This window comes from Rattus norvegicus, chromosome 1 (genome assembly GCF_036323735.1).
Source record: "Rattus norvegicus strain BN/NHsdMcwi chromosome 1, GRCr8, whole genome shotgun sequence".
NCBI lineage: Eukaryota > Metazoa > Chordata > Mammalia > Rodentia > Muridae > Rattus > Rattus norvegicus.
In genome coordinates this window covers 4191415-4210620 of record NC_086019.1, presented here as the reverse complement: position 1 = coordinate 4210620, position 19206 = coordinate 4191415, and the positions used below count along the sequence as shown (strand labels likewise).

Here is a 19206-nt window from a genome sequence, read left to right as displayed (position 1 = left end):
GTTATTAGTAAATTTTTCCATTATATGAACAGTGAGAATTAATACCTTAAACATATATATAAAATAGTTCTCAAATCCAAAGATGTCTCTTACGATTATATTTGTACTCTTGTTAGTCGTGTAGTATTCTGTGGTAGTGATAATCTGTGCATTCACTTCTCGTGACTAAGAGTGACCTGTTCTTCTTTTGCTCTGTAGAACAATAATAACCTGGATGCCTGCTGTGCTGTTCTCTCTCAGGAGAGTACAAGGTATCTTTACGGTGAAGGAGACCTGAATTTTTCAGATGAGTCTGGAATTTCTGGTCTACGCAATCACATGACTTCTCTCAACTTGGACTTGCAGTCACAGAATGTTTACCACCATGGAAGAGAAGGAAGTCGAGTGAACGGAAGTAGGACTTTAACACACAGTGTTAGCGATGGACAGCTTCAAGGTGGGCAGTCCAATAACGAACTGTTTCAGCAGGAGCCACAAACAGCACCAGCTCAAGTTCCTCAAGGCTTTAATGTTTTTGGAATGCCCAGTACATCTGGTGCTTCTAATTCAACACCACATCTTGGATTTCACCTAGGCAGCAAAGGGACATCAAACCTCTCTCAACAAACTCCCAGGTTTAATCCTATTATGGTAACTTTAGCCCCAAACATACAGACTGGCCGAAGCACCCCTACGTCTTTGCACATACATGGTGTGCCTCCACCTGTACTCAACAGCCCACAGGGGAATTCTATCTACATTAGGCCTTACATCACAACTCCTAGTGGTGCAGCTCGACAGACACAGCAGCATTCTGGCTGGGTATCTCAGTTTAATCCCGTGAACCCTCAGCAAGCCTATCAGCCTTCACAGCCTGGACCTTGGACTACTTATCCTGCATCCAATCCTTTGCCACATACCTCAACCCAGCAGCCGAATCAGCAGGGCCATCAGACCTCTCATGTCTACATGCCTATCAGTTCGCCAACTACTCCACAACCGCCAACAGTTCACTCGTCTGCTAGCTCTCAGTCTTCTGCCCATAGCCAATATAACATTCAGAATATTTCAACAGGACCTCGAAAAAACCAGATAGAAATCAAACTTGAACCCCCACAAAGAAACAGTTCTTCAAAATTACGTTCTTCTGGACCTCGAACTGCCAGCACTTCCTCATTGGTCAACAGCCAGACCTTAAATAGAAATCAGCCCACTGTTTACATAGCTGCCAGTCCTCCAAGCACTGATGAGATGATCTCCCGTAGTCAACCCAAGGTCTACATCTCAGCCAATGCCAGCACAGGAGATGAGCAGGGCATGCGGAATCAGCCTACACTCTTCATATCCACGAACTCTGGGGCCTCTGCAGCCTCCAGGAACATGTCTGGGCAAGTGAGCATGGGTCCTGCCTTTATCCACCACCACCCTCCCAAAAGCCGGGTGTTAGGTGGCAACTCCGCAGCCTCCCCTCGAGTGGTGGTGACGCAGCCCAACACAAAGTACACCTTCAAAATCACAGTTTCTCCCAATAAGCCCCCTGCCGTCTCCCCGGGGGTTGTCTCCCCCACCTTTGAACTTACAAATCTTCTGAATCACCCTGACCATTATGTAGAAACAGAGACTATTCAGCACCTCACAGACCCTACTCTAGCACACGTGGATAGAGTAAGCGAAGCACGGAAACTGAGTATGGGATCTGATGATGCTGCCTACACACAAGGTAAAGCTGATATTAAAGGGGCATTCTCCATGCTGGGCTTGGTGTGCATGTGATTGCACAGCAGCAGTGGGCATCAGCATGCCTGCGGATCTCTTTAATTTGTTTTGTGGTCCTGGCCTTGCTACACTAAGTCTTCTTCCACTTAGCTGTATCCCCACTTCCGTCTTTAAATGTCCCAAATAATAGTACTTTAATATGGAATTATTCATGTAAATTTTAATGTTATAATCTGGAGTTACTAGCTCTTCAGAAAGTTAATTTTGTTTTTTTGATTTTGTTTGTTTGGTTGGTTGGTTGGTTTTTCTTTTTTCTTTTCTTTTTTTTTTTTTTTCTTTTCCCAGAGCTGAGGACTGAACCCAGGGCCTTGTGCTTGCTAGGCAAGCGCTCTACCACTGAGCTAAATCCCCAACCCTGGCTTGTTTGTTTTTAAATATTTTTATTTTGTTCCATAATATGAATAATGTTTTGCCTACCTGTGTGTCTTTGTACCGTATACTTGCCTGGTGCCCACAGAAGTCAGAAGAGGGCATCATATCCCCTGGAACTGGAGTTAAGGGTGGTTGTGAGCACCATGTGGGTGCTTAGAACTAAAACCAGGTCCACTCTAAGATCAACAAGTGCCCTTAATCACTGAGCCATCTCTCAAACCCCTTAATGCTCTTCTGATGCACTGACCTTATGACTGAGTTTCTCAGAGGACTCTGAGTCTTTGGTCTTGCTTTGTTTTAAACTGATGCATATGAAGTGATTCTTCAACCATGCAGGGAGTGGTGTTTTCCCATTCCATAATCCTCTATGGAGTTTTAAAACATCAGGTGCCCAGGACCCAGCTTAAATCTGCTCAGTTAGCATCTTGGTATAGTGGGCTGATGCTCGTATGTATTGTAGAGGTCTGTGAGTGATTCTGTTTGTACTAGAAATTATGTTAAAATTGATACTACCCTATACTATGACTAACTGAAACTTTTTCTTTACGTTCAGCAGTGCCTGAGTTTGTATAACTTACTAAGTTCTTCCGTAGGTCTCAGTTGCCTCTCTTGGGGGAGAGGTAGTCTCCCTGTGTTTGAATAATTGCTGATTCTTAAATGTAGAGCTGAGTTTTTATGATGATAAAATACAATGAAGTAGACATTTGTATTTAACTGGGCATTTTAAATACTAGTTTTTGTATTTGATTTAAATGAGGAAGCAAAATGTTCTTTAAATATTCTGTCTCCATATTGTTTTTCTTCCCGTTCTCTCTAGAATCTACTACAATCAAGTTTTCCCCCAGTGCAGTCACCCAGAAAACTACTGTCAAGGTCTTTGGTGATGGCATTGTTACATCCTCAGTAGACATCTTTGAGCCTTCCTCTCCCTTCTCTGGAGATCAGCCACCTCTTGCCCACGAAGCACTGTGTTTCACAGTCCTCACTGTCTTGTGCTGTGCATTCTCCCTCCTCTGTCTTGTGCTGTGCACTCTCCCCTCTGCTCACCTCTTTGCTCTCTACCTCTTTGCTCCTAGTGAGATCAGAGTCTCCCAGCTCACACTTAATAAAACTCTTAACCTCTTTCCTACCTGTTCTTTGAGTATCTCATTTGATCTCTTGATTTTTGTTACTTGTTTAGACAAAATAGTTCTACATAGTACAGCTCTACTCAAGACAAAATCTTCTACCTTAGTCCCCAAGTGTGGGGTTATGGGACTCTGCCGCCATGCCCAGCTCTGGCCTTTGATTTTACATAACATTCTATAGACCTTAATTGGTAAATAACATTCTATAGATCTTAATTGGTAACTTTTAAGCCATACTTCTTCCCTGAGTTCAAGGCACCTTGTCTGCACAGTACCCCGCATTGGAATATCTCGTGGGTTTCTTAAATTTACTGAGTCTTGAAGCAGCCTCTGACTTTCCCACCAGTTTATTTTCCCTTAGTCAGTTACTGGCAATTGAATTTTCTAAGGATTAGAATAACCTTGGGAACATCCTGGTCTCCTTTGTTTCACGTTCACATCTGCCAACTCTCCTTCCAAGTCTGCCCAGAGTCCTGTCTTCCCATCCACATAGTCCCTGTCCTCATAAATGCCACCACCTCTCAGATCAGTGTGTTAGCACCTGACCCTCACTGTTCAAAACTACTTCAGATCCTGTCACTGTGCAGGTGCTAGCTGTCTATTCACAGTAAAAGCTCTCATGCCTGCCATGCCTTCTCATCCACTTTTTGGCTTTGTCTGTTTTTACGTTTATTTAGATTATGAGTGGTTAGAGTATGTGTGGTTGTAAGAGTGTTTATGTTCACACACGCATACTTGTGTGCTTGCATATGTGGGTAGGAATGCAAGTACTTTATTAGCAATTGAGGGCAGAAGACTCACTCTAAGTTAGTTTTCTCCTCTGACCTTTACATGGTTTGTGGGGATCAATCTCATGTTATCAATTTATAGGTGTCAAGTGCTTTATTTATCCACTGAACCATCCTCCTGGCCCCACCTTATCCTTTCAGCCAGTACCTCACTTGATCCGTCCAGCCCCTCTTGTCTGAAGGTTACAGTAAACACAGAAGACAGCGTCCCTTGGTGTCTGTGTACTTACTACTGTCCTATTTGGACTTGGCTGAGAACCCACTGAGCTGTAAGCTCCATTCCTCTTCCCTCCTGATGGAGACCACCGAGAGAGTACTGCTGAAAGTAGGGTGCTGTCCCCTTCTCCCCCATAGCGGCTGCTGTCCTTGAGCTGACACTCCTCATTAAGACTGTTGTCACAGGGGAAAGAAAGATACATAGTATGTGTTAGAGAAGCCAGGGCTCAGCAGACAAGCACTCAGTCTCTCTTCTCTAAGCAACCTCTCTAAGAGTGATTTAGATGGCAAAGTATCTTTGTTTAAAAACTTAAATACGTAAGTTATATTTTAATAATACGATTCCAGTGTCTTGTCTCCAGCCATACTTGTGATTTTGTCATCCTGTTAATACCAACAGAAGCATTGATTTTATTGAGTGATTGCCTTGACTTGAGCCTAAAATAGAAATTCAAGTTAAAAAACTTGAGAGTTGAAAAGTTGATTGAGTTTTGTGTTTCTCGTTCCTTGTTGTTTCTCACCAGCACTTCCTTACAAGTCACAACACTCCTGTTGGAGAGTTAATAAAATTCTGGTTGTGATACACATTCAGTGTTTTTTTTTTTTTTCAAAAGGACATACAATTTAAATTATAGAGGTAAAAGACACTCAGGTGTGCAGCACTCTGTACCCACAGTTACCAGTCCACTTCCCCGCCCAGCGCCATCAGACAGGAGCCGCAGAGGCTGCAGATCTGGTAGTGGCTTCCTTCTGAGGCATCGTGCTCCATCTCTGGAGAGCTCGCCCAGCCCAGCAAGCTGTGTCTTGAAGCTGATGCCTTGATGGGTGTCGTCAGTGGAGGGTGTTGGTGGCGCACACCTTTAATCCCAGAGCTCAGGAGGCAGAGGTAGAGGCTGGTGGACATCTGTGAGTTAGAGAACAGCCTGGTCTATACTGTGAGTTCCAGGATAGTCAAAGCTACACAGAGAAACCATGTTTCAAAAAAAACAAAAAGATAAAAAAAACAGTACCTTAAAAGCATGAAAGTGGTATGCAAATTAAAAGGTCTGACAAAAAAGATACGGTAACTGTCTCCACCTCTAACCACTCATCTGTTAAGTACAATCGCTTAACATTCTTTATTCTTAGTCACTCATGTATACATAAAACTACATATACACACACAAAGCACATTTTAGTACATGCTACATACATGTGATTTCTGTAAATATATGGTTGAATCCTGACCCTCACAAGGCATACAGACTTCCTCATTCACTAGACAGTACAGTGTAACTGCTGTTTATATAATGTTTATGTGATGTTAGATATCATCACAGATAATCCAGAGATGTGCTTATGCAAATAGTGACACTGTCTTCTTTTTCCGAGTCAGGACCTTTCTCTATAATGCCCAAATAAGCTTTGACTTCATGCTCTCCCTGCCTCATATGCAGTGTCATTAGCAGAGTAGCTGGTGGGCTCTGTTCAGCACCATCCCCACCCGAGAACCAGATAGGAAGCGTTCATCTCTGCTCCATGACACAAGAAATGCCAGCAGATCAGTCTTGCTCCTGCCATGGGGGAGGGAGGAGGGGTTGGAATTGGGGGGTTCTTTTGGTAAAGCAGGTCCCGTAGCCACACCTACCTCTAAGGAAACTGCAGTTCTGCATCCCACCATGTGACTACCACAGGAAATGTGTTCGCTTTGTATGTGAAGCTTCCTAGACCTCTTGTACTAGTCCTTGTGCCCCATTTATGAGTAGAGAGCACTTTCATAGTGTTCACAAGAGTGTTCTTCCTTCTCTCAAGTGAATAAATGATTGGAAAGAAAATACTTCCCTGTTCTGTCACATAGAAATGTACTATGTAGAGGTTTCTTAACTTGTCAATGAGGGAACATGAGTGTCGTCCTCGGGCACCTTGTTTCTTATCTTGTGAGCATGCCCGGGTCTTCATCTACTTCCTTGTTACTCGCAGGGCCTTTTACTGCGCTCACCAATGTTTTAATGCCCTACCTTTGTGCATTCACATTTGCCGGTCTTTTCCCTTCTACTTTCTGGCATTTGTATCATAATTAGAAAACCTTTCCCCTTCCACAATTTGGAAAAGCAGACAACAGAAATGTCCTGTGTTTCTCTTGGTTATGGTGATGATACTCCTTGAAACCACAGTGAACTAGCTTTGTGACATTCCATCACAAACTCACAGACTGCTGTGCATCTCCTTTTAAAGTAGAGATCTATGGGGTTGGGGATTTAGCTCAGTGGTAGATAGGCAAGCGCAAGGCCCTGGGTTCGGTCCCCATCTCCGGGAAAAAAAAAAAAATTAGAGATCTATCTAAGCTGTAAGCAGGCTCTGAAGTAAGCTTTAGATGGTGAAGGTACCTCATGGCTGTAAAACTGCATGTAGAGCCTTAGTTATGTACAAATAATGCCAACAAGCTAGTGCCTAGCAGTGGCCATTACCAGTTGTGTTAAAAGTCTAGCTCATGTCTTGTCAGTACTGAGTGTAAATGATGTGGATATCTCAGCTCCAGAGCTTCCTTCCGCATCATCTCAGTTTTCCTGCTGTGTCTGTTGTTCGAGTTACAGTCCCTGCTGCAAGATCTGATTTCAACTAGCCTTAAAACTGTCACAACAAATGAAAACAGGAGGCTTTCAAAAGCTGCCATCCTTGAATCTTCTGTGACTCAGTCACCAAATAAATGTCTAGTAGTAATACAGCAATGTATAATTCTTGTCCAATTTTTTTGAGTTCTGTGTCTTTCATGTCCTTCCTTGGTGACTACGTTTAAACACGCATTCTTTATTTCTCTTTGTTATTTTAATTTAGAAACTGGGTATTTCATTTAGATAGTGCACCTTGATTCCTTTCATTTGTAATCCCTAAACACTTAGCATGTTGGCATTTAAGAATGGCTCCTGTGTAGATTTAAGCATGGCCTGCAAAGGAAACACAGAAGTCAAGCTGGTTCATTGGGCTTGGGGCCATCCTTTCCCAGACCCTGGTGTGCTTCTCAGGTGTTTCTAGTGTTTAGTCTCACTTTGCTTTCAGCAGTCTCCAGCGTTCTCACCCACCCGACCACAGTTGTCTTGTGGTCTTCTCTGTGTGTGTACTCAGCTTTCTGTCGTGTCATTACAGTCCGTTTTTATTTCAGCAGCTGCCTGTTGTTTGTACATTCTCCCACACTTTGAAAATGTGTTTATCTGAACTCTTTGATGATTTAGTTAGGTGAACAAATTGTTCCATTATCTTCTAGAATTATACTTTCTTCAATTTGGGGACATTTTTAACCGGTACTCTTCAGATCTTGACTTTTCGCCACACTGTGCCTGCCCCTAGAATTCCTTTTTAAGTGAACAGGTAAACAACATTTAGGAAGTGATTCAGTCTGGAAAATGCCATGGAGCCAGTCTGTTTACCATACGGTTACTGGGGAGCCCCGAGCAGTGTGGCAGTGCTACTGTATACCTAGACCGTATACCTGCTGACTGCAAGCCTGTACAGCGCATCACTGTACGGCACTGGATGCTTGAGGCAGTTGTGAGACATTCTGAACATGGAAGGACTAAAAACACTGTGGCTTGAGGCACTTTCTCACATCAGCTCACTTTTTCTGGGTAGCATCATCCTGGGGTGTTTTTCCAACCCAGTGTCCTAACAGTCAAGGTCCCTGTCTCTGTGGGCTGACTCCCAGAGAGGTGCACCGACGTTGACAGCTTGATGAGCTTTTCCCTGACAGCACAGCATTTACCCTAGAGATTTATTGCTTTTTTTTAGAAATCCTGCTAAAGTAATTTCACAAAATGTCATCTGAGAACAAGAACATAAAGTATTTATCTAAGTGACGTTTTTAATGAGAAGTTTGAATGTGCTTTGGTCATTCTTGTTTGTTAACAATCAAAATCGTTTGTCATTCCATATTTGTGTATGAAGTGTCTGTAAATTCATCATGTTAGAATGTCTCGAGTAGCCTGTGACATCACACTGGAGAGAAGAGTTTGTCCTTCCCTCCCATGCGTCCGTCAGATGTGAGCTACAGAAGAGCCAATGAGTTAGGTCAGTCTAGTAAGCTGGAAGCTTTTAAAAAGTAGCAGACCACAGACACTGTCTTCAGCCATAATGTGGGTTTCATTCAAACCATTAAACCATTCTTAGGTGTGCAATATTTGGTTAAATAGTTAAAAGTTTCCAAGTCAAGATCTTTGAAAATTTAAGTGCATCCCCGTATTTTGTTTTAACGTAGCTCTGGGATTCTTGGCAGAGGTCGCAGAATTGCTTTTCTGCCTGAGAGTTAGCTGCTGGAGTGGGCTGGTCCTCATGTGTGTGTCCATGTTGCAGCTCTGCTGGTGCACCAGAAGGCCAGGATGGAACGGCTTCAAAGAGAGCTCGAGATGCAGAAGAAAAAGCTGGACAAACTCAAATCTGAGGTCAATGAGATGGAAAACAGTCTAACGCGAAGGCGCCTGAAGAGGTCCAACTCCATGTCCCAGATACCTTCAGTAAGTCCTGTGCAGCCACTGTGGCCTCTGCCCGACCAGGACACTAGGCTGGCTGCCACAGTGTGAGGCTTGCTCTAGCTTTCTGCACACGCTCTTGGTTCATACTTGTTTTTCTGTCCTCCCTTCCCCTGCCAACTGCACTCTTTGTTCAGTAATGACATGAGAATCCAATACAAACCTTTTTACATGGAATTATTTTTCAGCTCGAAGAAATGCAGCAGTTGAGAAGTTGTAATAGACAACTCCAGATTGACATTGACTGCTTAACCAAAGAAATTGATCTTTTTCAAGCCCGAGGTAAAGTTCAGTGCATTCTCAGCTGAAATTCATTGATTGATCTGCCAAGGCCTTTCTGTGGCTGAGAACAGGCTTACCAGTCCCTGTCTCAGAGTGCTTTAGCTTTGGAGCCAGGGAGTGCTAAAGGACAGTTGGGTTGTGGCCCCTCTTCCCCCAGTAAGTGTGTAGTTGGTTCAGGGAATCAGATACACGCAGCAGCCGTAGCTCTTTTGTAGCTTGTGCTGCTATAGCCTGTGGTAAAGGAAGACAGTGGTCATATGAAACGTATTTCTAGCTGCATGTGAAAGGTTTGGCTTCTGTGTGCAGCCTCTGTACAGGGTTTATTAATAAGGATGTGTAGCTTCCCCTTCTTTTTCCTTTAAGAATTGTGTGTCCTCCTCTCCCTGGCACTGCATTGGATGATAAAATAGAAAACGACATAAAAGTATAGCTATATTCTATGGACAATGATAGGATTTGATACTTTTCAAGCAATTAGTAGCCAGCATTAATTTCTTATTATAGTAAAAAGTACTGAGATTTAAGTTAGTTTCATAGAAAACATAAATAAAATTTTATCACTGAAACCTAATTCTGAAATTGGGGAGGAATAGAAAAGACAAAATTTAAAGAGAAAAAGGAAACTTAACAAAGAAGTCTTGAGTCCTGTTTCTATATTTAATCCAGCATCCATTAAGCCGAAAGATGACATTTTTCTTAAATTGATGTTAAAATACCAATAGGCTATCATTTTAACTTGTCACATTCTAGTTCTTTCTTACAAGCATTAATTGTACTTCTTCCCAGTTCATCACTTGCCTCAGTTTATGAGTACTCTCATATCTGTATTTGAGTTATGTTCTTGAAGTCTTAATATAACTTGAAATTAAGAGGGTATAATTTAAAGCATTTCTTGTGCTTATTTTTAGAAAGAAATGCTTGATTTAAAAAGTAAAGTTAAATCTTTTTGAGCTATAAATATTAATATATTTCCTTTTTTACATATTTCAGGACCGCATTTTAACCCCAGCGCTATCCATAACTTTTATGACAATATTGGATTTGTAGGCCCTGTGCCGCCCAAACCTAAAGGTCAGTGCATCCGTTAAGTGGGAACTGTTACTTACATTTTGGGAAGCAAATCTTAGAAAACAAAATTTTTTTTCAACCTTCCACTTTAGTAGTGCCTCCATCCAACGTTAGTATTCTGGAGTGAATTCATCAGGGAGATGTTTGTTTTTATTTACATTCTGGGGTTTGGGGAGGATGCAAAGATGTGATATATTTAACATTTTAGAATATGTTTGAGGCCTTAGTAGCTATTGTGTACTCCCAAAACAGAAAGTTTGGGTTTAAAACAAAGTTCAAAGATGTAGTGTCTTTACATTTTTAAACAGTGATAAGCAGGTGCTTTAGAGAAATTTAGATTTGAGAACACTGTTCTGTATAATTCTGAGTCACATATCCTGAATTCCAGGTAAATTTCAAAACAGTATCATGTAGTAACCTCTTACAGCATTCAGTCACAGCATATGTGTGCACCAAACTAGGACATGAAGTAAGGCTTTGTGTTTGATCCAAGCATTAGGATACGTGTGCAGCAGAATTGTGTGCATACATCTGACTGGCTGGAATTCAGTGTACAGCATGTATATTTAGGTCAGTGTTTTCACTATTCATTATGACACATAATTTGCTTTTAGCCCTAAGAGAAGTAAAATGATTTGTAATTGAACATACAATATTAAGAAAGCAAATTCTGACTATAAGAAACACAGAGCATGACAGGGTGGACTACACTAAGTGAACAAAGAAACCATGTCATGTCCATAGACACATGAAAAGAGCAGGACGGAAGCCTGTCCACTCGTGATTCAAGCGTAAAGTCCAAACTGCATCATCAGCTGGGAAAGGTACTTCCTGTGAAAACCGATGGCCTGGATCCAGTCATTGCAGAGAGAGAGAGACAACTGCAGCTGTCTTCTGACACGTGTGCCCTGCCTTACATGCACACAGTCCACACAATGACAAGTAAATACAAAGAAAGTCAGTAAGCGAAGGGGGATTTAACCTCAGCATCATAAAGGCCATTTATCACAAGACAGGAGTGCCCACATTCTACTTCTTCCAGTAGAGGCCCTGCCCTCCCTCCCCTGAGCAGTTATGTGAGCAGCAGCAGGCACCCAGTCTGAGTCACCTCTGACGGCAGGAGAGATTGATGCTCATGTGGGTTCTCCGCTGCCGTTAGCCATAGAGAAATATTTCAGAAATAATGTGTAACATTTAGGTCGCTTTCATTAGTATAGTGTTATAATCTATTTTACTATGAGTTACTACTCTTTTACTATACCTAATTTGTAAATTAAGTTTTATAGGTATTTGTGTTTTAAGAAAAAGCATAGTATTTATCAGAATCAGTATTAGTCATAGTTTCAAGCACTCACTGTTAAAAACTACTTAGTAAATTCATTAAGTTGCAGTATATAAAAATCAGCTATGTTTCTTTGTACAGTTATGAAAAAATTCATAAATATCAAAAAAGTTTCATTTCACATTAACAATCAAAACGTTAAAATAGGAGTAAACTCCACCAAAGAGGCAGAAAAATTTTTTATCAAAATTATAAACACTGAAGGAGATTATCAGAAATATATACTGTCGAACTACCTACAATACCCAAGATCTACAGTTTTTGTTTTGTTTTGTTTTGTTTGTTTTGTTTTTACTGTGCATTGGTGTTTTATCGGCCTGTGTCTGTGTGAGCGTGTCAGGTCACTTGGAACTGGAGTTACAGACACTTGTGAGCTGCCATGTGGGTGCTGGAAATGAACCTCAGTCGTGTGGAAGGAAGAACAGCCAGTGTGTTTCACTGCCAGCCCCAGTCTACAGATTCTACACACTTCCAGTGTCATTGTAAAAATAGGAAAGATATTGTAAAACTCAGACGGGACTCCAAACAGGCCGAGCCCCCGTGCAGGAGGATGGAGCTGGAAATAGCTCACTCCTGCTTCAGAGCGAGTAACAGGCAGTGATCAGAAAGCTGCAGAAGCATGGCCCCAGATACACAGATACACAGCATGGGACAGAAGAGGGAGGGACAAGCAAGGTGTGTCAGTGCTCACCTCCTCACAGTGGAGCTGTAGATAAATGATTGGGGAAAGCTGAGTCTCCATATGCAGAATGATGGGGCACACACACACACACACACACACACACACACACACACACCCCCATGTATAGACAGTGGCTCGAGTGGAGCTGCAGGAAGGTCACATGGTGAGGGCTCTTGGTGCTGGCCAGCCCTTGGTGGCCTAAATTCAATCCCCAGGCTGGCTGCACGTGGTAGAGGGAAAGAAACAACCCCACAAGGTGGCCTCTGGCCTCCACATTCATGCTGTGATACATGCCTACTCACACGTGTACATATACAAAATGCATAAATGAAAAAAAATTAACTAGATTACAAATTTAAATACAAGATGAAACTTGGTAGATGGAAACGTTGGCATTGTAGAAGGTGGTGGCTTTTGGATATGGCAGCCAAGGAGCTGTATACCAAAGGACTGAGCACTGCAGAAAGCTCCCTGCTGTTTTAAACCAGATTCAGAGCTCTCTTAGACCCTGTCTGAGTTTTAAAAATACGGCAAGAAAATGGGATTTTTTTTTTTTTGACTCTGCCTCACTCTTTCAGTGTGTTACTGCCTTAAGTGTGAACGAGGGTCATAGCACGTACTGAATCCCAGCACTCAGCAGATTAACGCAGGGGGTTGGTACAAATTTAAGGTCAACCTGGGCCTCAAAGTGGGACCCAGCCTCAAAACCAAAAAGCGGGATGGCAGAGTTGTTTGTCTTTTGTGTTACTAAAGACTTGTTTTTTCATTAGATAAAAAACACTACATTGAATGGAAACTTGTATTCCTAGTAAAAACAAATATAAACACAGCTGGAATGGGATGCGGGACCCAGGGTCACACTCTGCAGTGTGTGACGGTCAGCAGGGCCCGTGACAGTCTGATGTGACAGTCAGTGCTCACCTTCCTTCTCTGGCACTTGGAAATTCGAGGCTGTGCTGTCCCTTAGGCCATCTAAGTATTTCCGTGAATCGTGTTGCTCTTCCCCAGAGGGGGACGTGTCAGTTCAGCCAGTTCACCTGTCACCAGCTTGTAGGTAGGCTTTGTGTTGTTTGGGGTTTTTGGTTTTTTAGTTTTTTGTTTTTTTTTATTTAACTTAAAATTGTTTTTTCTTTTGCTTCCTTATAGATCAAAGGTCCACCATCAAAGCACCAAAGACTCAAGACACAGAGGATGAGGAGGGGGCTCAGTGGAATTGCACTGCCTGTACATTTCTGAACCACCCGGCCTTGATCCGCTGTGAGCAGTGTGAGATGCCGCGGCATTTCTGAGCCAAAGGCCCCGTCTTCCTCTGAAGCCACGTCTAAACTTCAAGACCGTCGCCTGTCATGGGGAAGTGTGTCACCCACGTAGGAGTTAGTCCAGTTGAAGGTGTGGGGAGACAGCGGTGTGCTGTGTCGAGTGTCAGCCCACAGAGCTAACGATACCTCAGTCTAAGTCACGGGCAGTGGGATTCGTCACCTGAAAGGTGACCTGAGAGACCGGGCTGCCTGCTGCCTGACCATGTGCAGTGTCACCGTGTCAATGCCTAGGCGTTCCCAGGACTTCTCCCCTCTTGTCACTACTGATCTCGATGGGAGGAAGGAACAGGATGATCGCTTTTTGTGTTTTTAAAGCTTTTGGTGAAACACTACATACACAAAGAGAAGGAACAAGGTTTGACTATTAAAAACTCTGCTGCCACATAGTGCCAGTAGATGTGGGAATCGTCACAAATCTGTGGTACTTTTGGCCTTGTCCTCTGTCTTCCCTGAGGACGTCTCTGTGAAGCCAGCATCTAGGTGTGAGATCAAAGGAAAGCAGTGTGTCTGTCTGTACAATCCGCAGTGCGCTCCCCAAGCCTTTCCTACTGTACAGACCTCTCACGTCTGCTTTGATTTCTTCATTATCTTCTTATATTTCTATATGTATAGTGTAATAGACTTTTGTTAACTCATGTTCTTTTTCCCTTTTAGTAAGCACGATCATGTTCTTACCTTACCTTACCTTACCTGAGAAAAGCAATGCCATACGATAGAAAGAGCATTAATGAAGTGAAGAAACTGTGCACAACACACCTTCCCCTCCTTCCCCCCACCTCCCACCCGCCTGCCCGTCCGTCGTCCCCTTGGTGCCAGTGCAGGTGCTGCATGGGAGTTGCAGGAAACACGGCAGCCATGTAGGATGGTCATGCTGTACACTGACTTAAGCAGTGGGTGGCCAAACATGTCGTTTTGTCTTCTCCAGCAGCTTAAAGCAAAAAGTATTTAAACCCACCGCCATCTCGCCCCGTCTGTGTGGTGTCCCGTAGAACTCCACGGGAGGTTCTTGTTGGGAAAGTGCAGTTTGAGAAGCAGCCACAGCAGCCGCTCCCACAGCCTCTTCTCTCCGGGAAGAAGGGGAGCTGCCCTGCAGGTGGTACAGCCCACGTCTGACCTAGCGTGGGGAGAGTCATGGGTATTTACAACATAGTCATCACTAGGACAACTGAAGAAAAGCTGGAAAAAGAAAGAAAACAAGCAGACTTGAACACTGAAGCAACCTCAGACATCTCTTTATTTTGATGATATATTTTTGTAAGGAAAATAAATATTCATATGATCAGGAATGTATATAACTAAATAAAATCAAGAAAAAATAAGTTTGCATTTTAAGAAAATTATGAAATTATCAGTGCTTGGAATGGGGCTGAGGGAAGTGCTGAAATAGAATAAAAATAGGAAATCAGACTGTCCCACTGTAAATGTTCACACGTGGCTATGCTTCACATAAACAGGATTATTACAGAGGAGTGTACAAAGGTCAGAGCCTCGCCTCCGGCTCTGCACCGTGGCTATGGGAAGAGATCCGGCAAGCATGGTCACTAGTCAGCAGACCCCAAACTCGTGTGTTTGACGCGTTGTGCTTTAAAGTAGGCCTTGTTTTTCAGCTTTCTCTGCAGTTCTATGTGAAGATTGGTAAGTCAGTTTTTACTGGTTTTATTAATAAAACGTAATTTGGATATCTTGAGTTGATGGTTTTGTGATTTAGCTGGGTAAACTATCTTTGTAACAGATAAGTTATTTATAAAAATTAAAAAAACTTATATTCTAATGTGGATTTTGTGGCTTGTCTTTGAGGTTTGTGGGACAGTTTGTACTTGGCATGCTGCCCCATAGTTAGCTGAAGTCAGGAGAAGGCAGCCCCTCACTCCTGAGTCTCCTCAGGAGCTCCCAGCCTCCCCTCTGGTCCTGTCGGTTTCTGCAGACTGGCTTCTTTTGCATGTCTTGAGTGGTTGGTTTCCTGGTTTGTTCTTGCAAGCAGAATGTCACTAGGTAAGACCAGGCTACTGCCATCCCCTTTGGAGTCTCCCTGTCTCCCCTCCCAAGCCCCGGGATGCCAGGCATGCTCCACCATGTCTGGCTGTCAGGCTGTTTAACTGAACAGAGTAATCGGATTTCAGCTGAGGAAGAAAGCAGGTGGTGGCTTCTTTCCATGGTGTACTTTAGCAGTTTCATTTTAATTTTTAAAAATTCTACCCTGTGGTTCAAAACACAGGTGACTTTTTGGGCCTTTTGGCCTAGGAGTCACTTCATGTTCACTAAGCCCCATGATGCATTGGTGTTGAGTGTACAGTGGTGCTTCTCTTGAGGGCAGCTCTCATAGTCAGACTTTGTGAAAAAAAAATGAAAAGACAGACAGAAACAAGCAAAGTCGTGTCTGCTGGTGTCTCTGACAGGGTCTGTGTGTGAGGCCCACCCTGTGTGTGAAGGCCCACCCTGTGTGTGAGGTCTGCTGGTGTCTGACAGGGTCTGTGTGTGAAGACCCACCCTGTGTGTGAAGGTCCACCCTGTGTGTGAAGGCCCACCCTGTGTGTGAGGTCCACCCTGTGTGTGAGGTCTGCTGGTGTCTCTGACAGGGTCTGTGTGTGAAGCCCACCCTGTGTGTGAAGCCCACCCTGTGTGTGAGGTCTGCTGGTGTCTGACAGGGTCTGTGTGTGAAGCCCACCCTGTGTGTGAAGCCCACCCTGTGTGTGAGGCCTGCTGGTGTCTGACAGGGTCTGTGTGTGAGGCCCACCCTATGTGTGAAGCCCACCCTGTGTGTGAAGGTCTGCTGGTGTCTCTGACAGGGTCTGTGTGTGAGGCCCACCCTGAGTGTGAAGGTCTGCTGGTGTCTGACAGGGTCTGTGTGTGAAGGCCACCCTGTGTGTGAGGTCTGCTGGTGTCTGACAGGGTCTGTGTGTGAAGCCCACCCTGTGTGTGAAGCCCACCCTGAGTTTTTGAAACCTAATGAGAGGAAAGTTTTCTTTGCTAAAGAACAGGAGGCCTGGGTAGGACCGTAGTCTGGAAGCCAACTTTAGAAATGACCATGTTGACAAGAGCCTCACACCTGAAAGCCTCCCAGGAGCATGTGCCACCGTCCTTGGACATTGGCGCTCTAGTCCCAGAAGGGGGAACGGTGAGGGGCTCACAGGCAGAGTTGAGGCCCAGAACATACATGGTGGGAGGAGATGACCAGTTCTGGCCAGTTGTCTTACTGCTCTACATGGGTCTGGTGTACTCACGTGCATACACACAAAAGTACAGACTTAAAGGCAGTGGTTACCTTCTGTTACCGTGTCTGATGTACAGAGACCCATGTTGCAAGTTTTTGTAAACAAAAGTGAAATTCTTAAATCACCATTCTTGCTTTTTGGGTTTATTTGGTTTTGGTTTTTTTCCAGACAGGGTTCCTGTGCAGCCCTGGCTGTCCTGGCATTCGCTTTACGATCTGCATGCCTCTGCCTGCTGAGTACTGAGACTAAAGGTGTGTGCCGACACAGCCCCAGCAGCACCTTTTGGCTTTTTATACAAGGCCTTGCTGCATAGTAGCCTAGGCTAGCCTTAGGCTCACTGTCCTGCCTCAGCGTCCCGAGTGCAGGAATTACAGGCCTGTGTGTCACTCTGGCCCACCATTTGCTTTCTTTTTTAATTACATGTAATGTGTGTCTGGATTTGTGTGTAGTGCTCACAGAGGCCGGAGGTTCTGGGTCCCCCAGTGTGACCTCCCTGAGATTCCCTCTGCCTTCCAACGCCTTTTTCTCCACAGCAGTTAACAGGTGAGCTGCCCTGCATTTCATCAGTCGCTCTAAGGACATTTCCGTGGATCAGTTGGTGTTTCAGTCATGGAGACTAAAGTCCTCTCAGTGTCAAAGGTGAGTTGCGTTGCAGAGACGGGGGAGGGGAGGACAAGCGAGCCCCAAAGATGCACCCCCCCCCCCGCCTCCCTAACACTAGGTGCAGCCACCACACCTGGCTGCAGGGTGAGGGCTGAATTCGGGCTCTCTTGTACAGAAGCCACCTTACTAACAGCTGTCCTCTCCACCTTCTTTTTACAGAGTTGGTTTTGTTTGTTTTTAATGTCAGGCTGGCCTAATGTTTCTGTTGCTTGTCCAGCTGTCTAGGACGTGTGTGTTTTATAATGAAGTATAACAAAGTGTTTCTCCAGGATGACATGTGCTATATTCAAAAGACACTCTAGGGATTGCCCACTTGGCATTTTTTCGTGGCCTAAAATAAATCCACTGAACACTCCCTTGCCTCTTGCTGCAGATTTTCTCATCTCCATCCTCTGCTACAGACAGCCCCACTTGGGAACCCAGCCACCATGGGTTAGAAGGCTTGGAATTGGCTCCCTACTCCACTTCTGGTCCTTAACCTGCTCCAGCGTGTAATGTGTTAGAGTAGAGGCGGAGAGGACGCCTCATCAGCAGGCTCCTGTCCAGCAGCCTTCCTGTCCTCGGGTATTGCTGCCTCTGCAGGGTCGATCCCATAAAAGCCTCTGACATCTAAATTGGCCTTGTCACTTCCCCAAGACCTTGCATATCCCCACCTTTGTCTGTCTTGTTTGCCCTAGATCTCTAATTGAGTTAAACTGATCAAGAATAGGGCCAAGATCCTGAAGCCCTTGGACTGACAGGATGGCTCAGCAGGTAAAGACGCTGCTGCCATGCCTGGAGACGAGCTCACTCCCTGGGACCACACTGACTCCCCAAAGGGTTCCTCTGACATCCACATATCCATCAGGTCATGTTTGCCTCATGCATTGTGCACACTCACACACCACATACAAGGTTCTTAAAGTGGTGAGGGCCTTCTATACTACACCTTCCCTCATACCCCTGAAGTGTTTTGCCAACATCATCTATGTGTATTCTGATAGAGTATACACGTGTGTGCATGGTAAGAGGTCCACTGGAGATGGAGTCTGTGATATGCCCACCATGCACAAGACCCTAGGTCTATTCCCTGGCATAGTAAGGGACATAGAGACTGGTAATTATTGATGGTGGTGATTCTTGTTTAAGTTTTAGGAATAAGGTATCTCTGTGAAGCCCTGGCTGACCTGGAACTCGCTCTGTAGACCAGGCTGGCCTCAAACTCAAGAGATCTACCTGCCTCTGATTCCCAAATGCTGGGATTAAAGACATGTGCCAACACTGTCTGGCAATCATGATGATTCTTAATCTGAAAGCCAAGTAATGTTTCTAACATCTATTCAAGCTCACCAGTGAGCACAGCCTTTTGAAGGTTCATGTATGTTCCCATAGTAGCAATCTTATAAATGATAGGTTCCCAGGCTAGACCACTAATGGAATGCCGATATTAGCAAAGTAGAATCCATAAATGTAACAATGGCACTAGTAATTAATAATTCTAGTTATTAGTAATACCATGGTTAGCTACACAGCTTGTGCTAGTGGAGGGTGAGAAGTATGTGCCTGTAGACAGTCCAAAACATTCACAAGGCGCCATTTGAACCCAAGGTCCCTACATTTTATTATGTTGATTTGTTAATTGATTTTATTTCAAAGCTGAAAATTTGACTTTTTTGTGGATTTGTGTTTGAGAGGCTTCTTGTGTTTTGGATATGTTAAGGGTTTTTTTTTAAGAGGGGGAGGGGAGGATTAGAACAGAGAGGGATATGAGAGGATGTTTTTACAAAGAAAAGAAGAAAACTGACTGCCAAGTGTATGATGACCCTGTTTTCCTGTGTCCCAGAAAAGGCAGAAAGACAGGTTTCAGACAGAAGTAGCAACTACAAGTGTATTTGTACGTTG

At 44.0% G+C, this 19206-nt stretch overlaps 1 protein-coding gene across 7 annotated transcripts in view; it reads left to right on the top strand.

Moving 5' to 3' along the window:
• The window catches only part of Tab2 (TGF-beta activated kinase 1/MAP3K7 binding protein 2), a 50086-nt gene extending 34865 nt beyond the window's left edge, over positions 1-15221 (top strand). For 5 of the 7 annotated variants that reach the window (XM_039110915.2, XM_039110917.2, XM_039110921.2 and 2 more), the window contains 2 exons: positions 199-1699; positions 2945-8639. In XM_039110915.2, coding sequence (XP_038966843.1) covers positions 199-1699; positions 2945-3435 — 1992 coding nt within the window. In that variant the 3' untranslated portion in view covers positions 3436-8639. Of the gene's footprint in view, positions 1-198; positions 1700-2944; positions 8743-8945; positions 9040-10029; positions 10111-13277 lie in introns of those variants that run through there. The other 2 variants (NM_001393814.1, XM_063288633.1) reach the window with 1 other exon arrangement.
• Positions 15222-19206: the final 3985 nt, after the last annotated feature.